Source organism: Pelmatolapia mariae, linkage group LG4 (assembly GCF_036321145.2).
Source record: "Pelmatolapia mariae isolate MD_Pm_ZW linkage group LG4, Pm_UMD_F_2, whole genome shotgun sequence".
NCBI classification, from domain to species: domain Eukaryota; kingdom Metazoa; phylum Chordata; class Actinopteri; order Cichliformes; family Cichlidae; genus Pelmatolapia; species Pelmatolapia mariae.
In genome coordinates, this window is record NC_086230.1 from 10,985,809 (window position 1) to 10,997,633 (window position 11,825).

Here is an 11,825-nt window from a genome sequence, read left to right on the forward strand (position 1 = left end):
ATTCAATACTTTATTCTGTACATCTTTATTTACGTCTCAATTTGCATATATTCATGTTATTTTTCTGAAAAAATAACTTCAGCATGTAAGAAACTAAACAAAGAATCTCAACATAAGAACTTTTTATACACATATTCCTGGACTCTGCATGTCTTATACAAATGTTTAAGTGATCATTTTCAAAAACTAATATAAAAAAAACAAACAAAAAAAAAAAACAGTGGAAATAGATTCAAGATCAAAAAGAAAAAAGAAAGAAAAAAAGCCTTTCCCCTCACAACTGTAACATTTACAGAGGTGTACACTTCACCCACTCATTCCCTCTAAAACAAAAAGAACTAAAGCTCGCTGCATATGACAGTAATGCCACATTGCAAAACCAACGTGAGGACAAGACAAGGGTCCTTCTCATACAAAAATATCTATAGTCTGAAAAACATTAGCAAAATAACAAAAAACAAAACTAAACAACCAGCCAACCAAGAGTGAGACTAACTGTCTCTTTCCCGTTTGTGATGCAAATGTAGCTCATTGGAGTTTCCAAAGCATTTCATGACATCTGAATAAAATGTGCAACAGCCAAACGGAGGGCAAAGGAACGGTTCGGCATCGGGAGCCTGGTAATAAAGTGCTGGACAGCTGGACGCGGACATGTGGAGGTTACCCTTCTCTTTCAGGGACGAACCAACAATGACATCAGGCCCTGCTGTTAAACTGCACCGATACAAACATCAGATCTCTGACAAGCTATCCAGTGACGCGACAGATGCCACAGAAGAACACTCCTCATTGCATCTCTGTTCGCATCGCTGCAGCTGGGAAAAAAAAAGAAAAAAAAAAAGAAAATAAAGAGAGCAACCTGAACTGTATGATTCTGGTTTTTCCTTTGCAACAGCCGGAGGAGCAGAGATCGCTGAAGAATTTTAAGAGGACTGAGAGAATAGTGAGCCTTTGGCTTCAATACCATTTAAGCCCATCAGAAACGTGCTCTGGGTGTTAAAGTGTCGCTTTCTAAGCCAGTACACCCTGAATGGCACAGGGGGCAACAGAACCCTCTAGCTGCTTCTCTCTCTTCCCGTCTCCCTCCCTCCCTCCTGTCCATGCAGAGGAAAACCTCTCCTTCATAGTCAAAGTCATGCTAAGCCATTTATCACAATCCCTAACGCTGAGCTGCTGCTGCATTCCCACCCCCACCCACCCTCACCTCTCATCCTTCCCCGCCTGATCACCTTCATATGCTGCTGACTGGTGTATGTTTGAATACGTGTGAAACCATAATTTGCATCTTTATGTGCACAACTGGCCTAATCAGCACATGGTTATCACCTTAAAATTCAAAAGATTCATTTGTTTTCACATTCATAAAAAGGTACCCCCCACCCCCAAATCCATATTGCTGACCTTCACAGCTGCAATTTCCCTTGACAGGTACAATACATTCAACTACATTACTCTTAGCGCCTCGATTCTCCCCTTAGCTGCCCTCGCTTCATTGAAACCCCGGTCACGTGCCCATTCCAGCTGATGATAACCTGCTTTCAACATGTGTCCACCGACAAGACTCGAAATATGCCCGTGTGTCAGGTTGTTTCAAAGGTAGCAGGGCTTCACCGTGCAAGCAACGAGTCTCTCAATCACTCTGAACCACAACCAAACAGAAGCGAACTATACGCACAGAGAGCATAGCCCCTCCACCAACCCCACCCCGTATTTGTGGCAAGTAGGGCAGAGCAGATTGCAGAGCAAAGTGCTGAGTTTTCCACAGCCGTCGTTCCCTGCAGGACTTGGCAAAGTCCTTTTTCACAGCATGACAGTGCAGTGCAAAATGGAGCTATACTAGAGTCCATTAGACTACAAGTCCCAAAAAACAAGAAGGAAAAAGGAGAAAAAACTCACATTAGCATTCATTGCAAAATCATAAACATGAAATTGGAGACGGCAAAAAGGTGGACAGAAAAAAAGAAAAAAAAAAAAAAAAAAAAGCACCCATTCCAAGCCAACACAAATAACAAATAACAGCAATGGACACAGGAAGTAGGAGCAGGGTGGGGTTTGGGGCGGGTTAGAGATACCAAACAAATCACACTAAATATTTAGTGGACATTTTAAATCTTTGTAGTAAAACTAATTCTTAACACGCATTAGTATTAGAACAATTTGTTAGAAAAACTGAAAATATCAGGAGGGTCATTGCCGTACACCCAACTGCTCCTGCAACAATTCTTATTACAAATGAAGGCTTAGTTGGCCAGCACGACAGGCTGGAAAGACTGGCTGGGATATTGCAGGTTGTAGTTTCCTAAACCCTCAACAAATGGTGGCTTCTCCATGTAAGAGATCCCTCCACTGCTGCCAATGATGCCCACGCTCTGGGCAGGAGGGCTGGAGAACGGATCAAAGGGTGGGTGGGTGTTGATAGTGTGCGAGGGCTGGAAAGGGCTGGTAAGAGGCTGCATGGGCTGGGTGTCTGCATCAAAGTAAAGAGGGCCTGGGGATCCTGGGTAGACAAACTCTTTGGCGTTGGGGGAGAGCTGGCTGTGGATGGGACCCCCGAGGGAGTGCAAGGAGAGAGAGAGGGGCTTGTGCTTAAGCAGCTCTGGTGCTGAGATGGTGGTAGGAGAGCGGGAGAGTATCCTCTGGGATGGTGGTACGATGACACCAGAGCCTGCAGACCCTGACCCGGCCCCACTGCACTTCTTCATTTTGGTGGAGCCGAATTTGGTGGCGGCGAAGCTGGCAGTGGTGAAGGTGATTGGCTGTGGACGGGCAGCAGGAAGAGTAGCAGGTGGCTGCTGAGTGGAGAGGTAGGGCAGACCGCCGCTTGGAGGAGAAGGAGTAGATGTGTTGGAGGAATGGATGCTGGGATCAGTGGGTGTGCTGGAGCTGGGGTAGCTGAAGATTCCAGGGCAGGACTGGGCAGATAGGGGTGTGGGAGAACTGGAGAGGGATGGCATTAAGGAAGGAGATGCCTGACTTCCAACTGGTACAAACACTTGAGCATCTGGATTAAAGCCCAAGCTCTTGGCATCCTCCGTCTCTGCATCTCCTTTGGCCTCTCTGATGACCCCTTCGGCCGGCTCGCTGTCACAACCGAGGCCAGGGGGGTCCTCCAGATAGAGCACTTTCACTGCACCCTTCTCTCCAATCTGGTAGGACACCTCATAAGGGTCAATCCACACGCTCAACTCTGCAGGAACATTTGCCCGCACCTCCTCCGTGTCCAGCCCACTTCTTTTGGCAGCCAACTCCACCACAGGGTCCCTCGGTGCACCCAGGTGAATGCAGCGGAAAGCAGAGCCCCTGAGCGGGGCCTCGGGGTACCAGTGACCCTCAAAACGAGACACTAGTATCCTCTCCAGCTCCTCGCCAAACAGGTCGGCTCGTCGACGAGGCAGCTTGTTGTACAGGTAGGACACGATGAAGTTGAGAGCGACCTTCACTTCCAGATGCATGTCTGCACCGGGTTAGTGCCAGTGTGGGAACAAAGTGTTCAAAGGGGATGAGATGAAAGTGAGGCAATGCAGTGGCAACAAATCTTTTTGTCTCCCTCTGGCTTATTGTGCAGTGTTTGATTCTTTTAGTGTCACCATGGTAAAGGCACCTTGAAGGCAGAGGCTGCAGGTTGCAGGCTGTGTTGTGTTGGTAGGTTCTCAACTATGAAGACAAGAAGAGAAGAGCAATTTAACTTTGTGTGAAAATGAGGAATTTGTTTTTCTGCTGATCTCTCACAACAGACAGTTAATGTGATATTTTTGGAACACAGAAAGATGGGGCTACAGGGGGATTGTAATCAGAGTATTTTTTTATAGTGAGCTTTAAAAAAAAAAAATCATAGAAGTCTTACGTACAAGACAATTACCCACATAAAATGCATCACAAAAGAAGAAATTCCTGCCAATTACTTTAGATACAAAAAAAGAAAAGAAAAGAAAAACATGCCAAATCCTAATGGAGTCATAAGCTTCCAACAACACTGAAAAAATGCATAATAATAATGCGCCTGCCAACCAGTGCAAGCATCAGGATATGGATTCAAATGCCTACTGGTATTCTATTAACACAGTAGTGATATGAAGTATACCTCCTGCACGATTCTCACTCAGAAGCAGCAATCCTAAAATGTACCCTTTTATATTTCCTGTTTATCAGCCTCAGGATGGATGTAACAGATGCTGTGCGCTTCCTAAATCCTGCATAATCTGAATGCAATTGCATGAAGTGCTTCTTGCTTTAATACACAAATGTACAAGAGTCCACTCGTCACCATGCACATTCCCACTGAGAGCAACATTCTATGCATATCATAATACAAAAGGATGTACTGGAGAAGATGTGTAAAATGGAAGGACAGTTAGCCGACTCCATAGAACACAGTTTCCCAGAATGCACTGAATGTGTTCAACACCACCCCATCTCCCTCCCTTCACCTCTCCTCCCCTCCTCCTTCCTACATGCACACAAACAATTCACTCACATTCACTTCCCTGCCAGATGGGGATTCAGAAGCTAAGATTAGAAAAATGCCTCAGATTAAAGGCAATTCTAATGTTGCTACAGATAAAGCTGCACAGCCTGCGCGCAGGGCTGCAGGGGTGACACAAAAAATCACAGGTCTTGCATTTTTCCCCTTGCATAAAAAAGGGTGACATTGAAGGATAAGATGGGGGCTGTTAGGATGAGGCTATAAGTAGGGCCATGTTTTTGCATCATCTGAGGTGCAAATTCCTTACCTTAATAACGAGTTACACTGACAAAGAAAGGACTGCACCGGTCTTTTACCTGAAACAGCCATCATCAGTGTCTCCAAAAACCTTGAGTGCACAAACCTCTAAGCCACCTACTGCATTTCCCACCTCTCATTTAAAAAAAGGGAAGCAAGCAGCTAGATACACAAGATCCAATGTCAAACAATGACATCAGAGAAACAGCTCAGCTGTTGTCCGCAGATGTGTGGCTTTCAGAGTGAAATCTGAAGAATACGAACAAGACTCCAATCTTTCCACAGCCACAAGCCCCACCACCTTGCATAACTGAAACATTTGCATTTTCACTGGCAGACTTTATTCTAGTCTTGTTTTCCCTCTCGTCAGGTCATCAGCAGGGGTGGTATTTTTTTGTTTACATGCAGGCATTAGCACAGCACTGACAGAGTACTGCTAAACATCCACTATATACCAGACAAGCGGCACAGCTACACAATTTGCTATGAAAATAACAAAAACAAAAAAACGTGTATAAGGGCAGCAGAGGGAGGCCTGCATGCTTGCCTAGAATAAGGATATGAATGTTGCAGGGATTTGTACTCGTGTTCCTCACTTACCACCAACAGAAATTAAACTGTCTGCTACTTTAATTTTCCTTACATTTGGAATTTTGTGCACATGTGCCTCCTTAAGAAAAAAAAAGGCAAACATGGACAAATATGTTCAATGTTTGCAAGAAAGCATTAAGGTCTACCTGGAGAAAGGATTAGTGACATTTGCGAGTCAAAAGGCAGTGGACCAGAGAGGACATTGGTTTAGCTGATGTGCAAGTGGAGAAGCCTTCCCTGGCAAATTCTCGCTGTAAATTAAATTATAAAGCTAATTAAGTGGTGAGCAGCCTATCGACCAAGTATCTGAGGAACGAAGGCGGCAGCCCTCTCTCTCTCTCTCTCGGCACAAACACCCCCGCAAGCACAGCAGAAGGAAAATAAACATGAGCTGAACACACTCCGGGAGGCTCGCTTTAGCTAATCTATAACGGGCTCGGGCAAAACAAAAGCTGTGTCTTTCCAGGGGCTCAACCCTGTGCACCTTCTCTAACGGACAGTTAAAGCTTCTAGAAGAGAAAATAGAAGAACAATAAGAGCAACATCCCGCTGTCAACAAATTTATATTTGTTTATATAATTGTTTAAATTTGTTACAGTCCCTGCATTATCAGGGACTGTAACATCTAGTCCTTTTTACTGAACATAAAAGCAACCAATTCCGCGCACCGGCTGACGGTTAATTACTCACCTAGCTTCACTGATGTACTAGCTTGTCTCGCACTCCTGCGTTTTGTTTTTTTAAATTCCCTTACGAGGACTCCGATTTCACGTGTCGACTCACTGGTTCAGATGCGAAATAGTTTGTATTTTTTTCACCATCATAAATATTTTTTTTTCTCCCCCACTGCTGCCCAAATAATTGAAGCCTCTCCAAGGTTTCCCCACTTTGTCTTCAGCTGACAGTTTGCATGGAGGGTCCAGTAAACTTTGCTGTTTGACAACCCAGCGTATTTATACAGTGTGACTCGCCCACACCCCCGTGACGGCAGGGACTACTTTCTTCCTATTATTATCTTTTCAACATAGCGGTTCTGACGCTCCTGTCGTAGCATAATGTGCTCCTGTCGCCACTATATTATTATCTGTATTTCATAGGTTTAGTTTATCCAGATTTAAGCTGATAAAAATAAAAGTGACTCCTTAATTTCTGCACAAATAGCATGGTGTTGATTAATCAGTTTTCTCGAATAGCCAAAAAGCCAAACACCCCACTGTATAGTCGGGGAGTGCACTTTTCCAGCTATTAGAACATTATAAATGACCCAGCGGGATCTAGTTTATATCGCGGAGGGATATTTGTAGTTTCATATGGTGCTGAGCAATTTACTAAAAATATAAGCAGTGACAGCAACAGAGTCCTAATTGGCGGAGATAGGGGAGGACCCTCACCTTATTGGACTACAGCCGCTAAAGCGACCAGACTTTCATCAAGGGCTTGTGGGAAATGGTGTTCATGTTGCAGAATGACATGGTTAAGATAGCAGTAAAAATATTGCGCGTTTGTTGTTTTTCTCTTTTTCTTTCTCTTTGTTTTTTAAATTTCATTTAAACAATTATACAGCTGAATTAGTTACGTGCATATGTAATATTTTTTCATATAAAAAAAACATAAACCAAAAACAAAAACTCAAAAGAGCAAAAATAAACAAATGAACAAACAAATGAACAAACAAACAAAAACAAACAAATAAAATCCATATACTGTACAAGAAACTGTCACAATGGGCTTATTTTAAATCAATATTATTAGTTCAAACATAATTATTTTACATTTAAATGTATTGAATTTAAATGTAAAATAATGCTATTAAGGATTTCAGTTCCCCACTATGTGTGTGTGTGTGTGTGTGTGTGTATATATATATATATATATATATATACACACACACACACACACACATATATATTATGTATATATATATATATATATATATATATATATATATATATATATATATATATATACATAATATATATGTGTGTGTGTGTGTGTGTGTGTATATATATGTATAAATATATATATATATATATATATATATATATATATATGAAGTTTTTAGCCGGATGTCAAACAACATAGCAAATTTCCCAATGGTATAAGCATCAGCAGTACGTTAATGTGTAACTTGAGTAATGATGCTGGGAGAAAAAAACTGTTGAATCGTGTTTTTTAATTGATGACTTAAAACACTAAACTCTAATATCAGAGGTTTATTTTAAGTTTATAAGAATATAAAAACTGGTAAGACGGTGAGTTTTTCTTCTCACTACCCATGTTATGTTGTAGTATCCATTTATCATGTATGTTACTTAAAAATGATTACAATGAAACAACTGTAAAAATGTTTCATTGTAATCATGAAATAAACCAGATTTTCACTGTCTGCATCTTTTACTGTTTTTTGCTTTTGTTCACACCAACTTTGACAAAACCCACAGACATCCAGAGTTAACTCACTAACAACGTGGAGCAATCACAGTGTATTTAGCTACTTTTTTTCCCCCTAAACACAATCAGCTGACTGAGAGAAATGCCTGTAGCCCTCCACTTGGTCAGTGTGAACGTTGAAGATGTGTTCCATAGACACCTTATACTTGTATTGCCTTCACTTACATCCGGCACTACTATGTTCTATTTAAATCCAGGTTCCTTTTATAGTTTGCAGTGAAATTTTTTAAACCATTGCTCAACGGGCCAGAAGTGCAAGTCACTCTTTACTGACACATTGTAGATAAGTTTATTTTCGGACAACACAGCTAACACCCTCACACACTCTTTCATTTAAAACTGAGATTCTAAGTTGTAAGCAGAAATACTCAGCCAGGAGCATGTATCCCCACTTTCACAATCCTTCAAAAAAAGTAGCACAAAAAGATAACTGACTCAACAATGATAAATAAAGCCACCCTAGAATATGTTTAATAATTCAACAAGACTCCCGCCTTCAACGCATGTACATTTAAATTTTGGAACAGGCTCAACATTGCCATTGTTTAATGGTTTTAACTGCTCTCAAAAGTCATCTTATGGCTTTAATACTTCCAGCTGATAAGGAGACTTACTGCATTTCAAATACACGCCCAAAGGCTTTGAATATTCACTTTGTCTGTAATGACAGTATCAAGCTACAAAGCAGTGTTTTTACTAAAATGCAACATTTTCAGACGGCTGCGTTTTGTTTTTTGTTTTTATTTCACTGTAACAACCCCCGGAATGCAATTTTTTTAGGATGCTATTCTTGCAGTTTCCATTTTTTATATCTTGTGCTTTTGGAGTGAGGGTATCTTATACACACGTTGTCACTGTGTTTTGTACTACCAGCTGTTAAAAGAGCACATACTTTTACTTTGAGCAGTTTGTATCTAAGCATTATGTATCTAAGACATCCCTGCAGTTTAACCAATAAAAGTGGGTATCAATTGCATAGCAGTGAAAATGTGTGCTCTCATATTAGGGTCCATAAACAGTCTTGAACTAGCAGAAAAGGAAAGAAAATGCAATATAAAGCATATTACTGAAAATGACGTCTTATTGCCAGCGTAAAACATGTATACAACATTATATACACAATATATATGAAAACATCACCGTGCGCTCCTCTTGGACCACATACAGAATAATAGTACTGTTTTGGCTGTAGCTGCATCTGCACCTCTGTATCCATGCTAGTGCTGACCCACAATGCAATGGTTGTGCTCTTCGCTAAGCTCTGGTCGTGTGACCATCACAAATTCTACCTCAACCAAACTTTACACCTTATAACGCTTTTAACAAACACTTATTTTGTAATGACATATTTTAGACAATTTTTCAATCAGTGTTGCCCTTTTTATTATCTTGTCTAATAAATTTTTAACCCTTTCCAACAAATATATGAACTAAATTCAACATGAATCTATCACAGAAAAATATAAAACAAACACCTTTATTTAACTGTCTCAGAAAATAGAATAACAGTGATTCTAATAACAGGAGTCACTGAGAGCCTGTACAGAGTCTGACTTTCATGTGTGTGAGAGTGTGTGTGTACCATGTTTTGATATCTTTCTGGGAACCAAAAGTTGGAATGTTACTATACTTATGTGGACAAACAGTTTTTTTATGGGGACAAAATTCTGGTCCCCCTGAGTTTGAAGGCATGTTTGAGACTCAAAATGTGGTTTTAGTGTCAGGGTTACAGTTGTGTGTGTGTGTGTGTGTGTGTGTGTGTGTGTGTGTGTGTGTGTGTGTGTGTGTGTGTGTGTGTGTGTGTGTGTGTGTGTGTGTGTGTGTGTGTGTGTTAATGAGAGCACACACAAGACACTACACACTGATCTCTGAATTTTTTACTTTTTACCTTTGGAAATTCCACCATAGGCATGAAGGAGAGATTGGAATTACAGATTGGACTTGGATTTGGTTTTACTTCTGTTCACTATCATCATCATCATCATCATAATTACTGTGTTGGATTATAATTCTGAGAAGGATTTGGACTTCCATTATCTTCCAGGTGGACTGCAGATTCTCAAGACTTCCAAGGTTTTCTCAGCTGATTATAACTTTGAGAGAAGTGGGATCAATCAAGGAATCCTGCTTTCCTGATTAATTCCATGAACACAGAGCACTGAGGTGGAACACATCTTCTCACCACCAACCTCTCTCCCCCCAAAGATAAGAACAAAGTCAGAATTACCTCAGAGTGGGTTAATTAAATAAGTGAGGTGATTTGATTATTCTTTATTATTCTTTTTATTTATTTTATTTTGCTTGGCTCCTGCCAAGCTGTTTTAATCAAATCTTCTGCAATTAAAGTCCAAACTGTGGACATTCCTTTTTAAACCCTTGTAAAACAATAAACATATAAATCTGGGTATAAATCTATATTAGCCCAAATAGCTCTAATAGGTTGCTCTAGCCTTTAGCTCTAACCATCTCAGATCAACAACTACCACAGTTTAGAGAGGAGTGGCCATAATAGATATGACTGATAAGATTTGACCTGCAAGGCTTCTCGGGTTTCTTCATATCAGGGCAAGCAGGGAAGACACCTGGATGTCAAGGCAGTCAGGCTGGACGAGTCCCCTCAGTCCCCTCAATACAAGGGAGACAGGATAAGCCGTTTTGAGCCGTGTGACGTACAAAGTGACGTTTAATGACCAGGAAAAAAAAGTTTTTTACGTCCCGGACCTAAGAGCAAAGCTGCACATGTTGGGGAGGTTGTCACGGGAAAATTTGCTCCAGGCCCGGGAACGTCAGTAGTGCCTGTGCAACGGAGGGACGAGGCTTACTTCTCTTTAGTTTCTATATCAATCAGATCAGGTTTTCAATGCATGCAGACATAAGTGATGTAAGTCTCAGGTAAAACTATTGATATCTCTTAACTGCTGCATCATTTACAGAGCAAAGCTTAGCTGGACTCTCAGCATTAAGAAAACAGTGTCTGTGTCTTTTCCTCCAGGGCTCGGTCCTCATTAGAAGGGAATAAGTTACATTTAAAAGATCAAAACAGGTTTCCCAGGTAAAATATCTTACCTTTACTTTAGATGCCCCTCCCAAATATAAAACACAAGATAACTAAGTTATAACAATAAGCTAAAATACATTTAAACTTATCAGAGACTGTTTTTGTTTGCTACACATACTTTTCTGGACTCTGATTTGTTTTTTTCATTTAAATTATTGTGAAACCTCTTGAAGCTTCCACAGTGATGATGATGTACAATCAGGCAATTCAAGGTTTGTGATGGTTTTATGAAATTAAATGTGAGTTTTACTAATTCACAGAACTTTACATAATTGCTGCTCAGTGACTTCGTGGTTCCTCTTACATGTCGGGTTCAGTAACGTATGGAGGAACTATTGGAAATTCTCTCCCCAGCCCTCAGCATGACCTCTTTCACTACATCTGTGAATCTTCTCTTTCCCTCCAGCCTGGCAGCTCCATCATTCACCACATCATTGTCCAGTGAATCCACTATAACTGATTACAATATTTCATCTCCAGGTGGCAACACTACTACGGTGGCCCCGAGAGGCCAAACGGACTGCAACTTAAGAAAACACCAGCAATAAGAAAAACGCTGCAAAAGTACACAAAACACAACGGAAATATGAAAAAAACAAAACAAAACAAAAAACAAAAACAGAAAGTGTTTCTGGGGAGACAATAACCCGACGGACCAGTTGCAGGAACCCAAAACATGCTAGGTGTGTTTTATCATGATTCATATAATACTGATGACAGATTTTTAGGCTAATAGTTAGGCTAACACACTTACCTCTCATCTTTTCTTTCCTCACAAAACCGATAGATCCTCCACTTCTGTTAAGTGTCTCCCAGCGCAATTCTTAGCATATTTTGGTACAACTCACTGAAGAAAACGCTCAAACTTTATTTAAAATAACAAACATAAAACACTCACTTCAGAAAACAGTAATATGAAGATCAGTCATCAAATCATCAAAAAGTTGTCACCCTTTAATTGTCCTGTCAGCGGTCCAGGCGACAAACGCGCTTCGTTTGCTTTGA

The 11,825-nt window shown here is 40.8% G+C and overlaps 1 protein-coding gene across 1 annotated transcript; it reads right to left on the reverse strand.

Annotated features, from left to right (window-relative positions):
* Positions 1-1,209: 1,209 nt before the first annotated feature.
* On the reverse strand, positions 1,210-6,243 carry LOC134625316 (protein Tob2). Its single transcript, XM_063470539.1, has 2 exons — positions 6,002-6,243; positions 1,210-3,654 (listed from the first exon to the last, which is right to left on the reverse strand). The coding sequence occupies exon 2, from the start codon at positions 3,450-3,452 to the stop codon at positions 2,241-2,243; it is 1,212 nt and encodes a 403-aa protein (XP_063326609.1). The 5' UTR covers positions 3,453-3,654; positions 6,002-6,243; the 3' UTR covers positions 1,210-2,240.
* Positions 6,244-11,825: the final 5,582 nt, after the last annotated feature.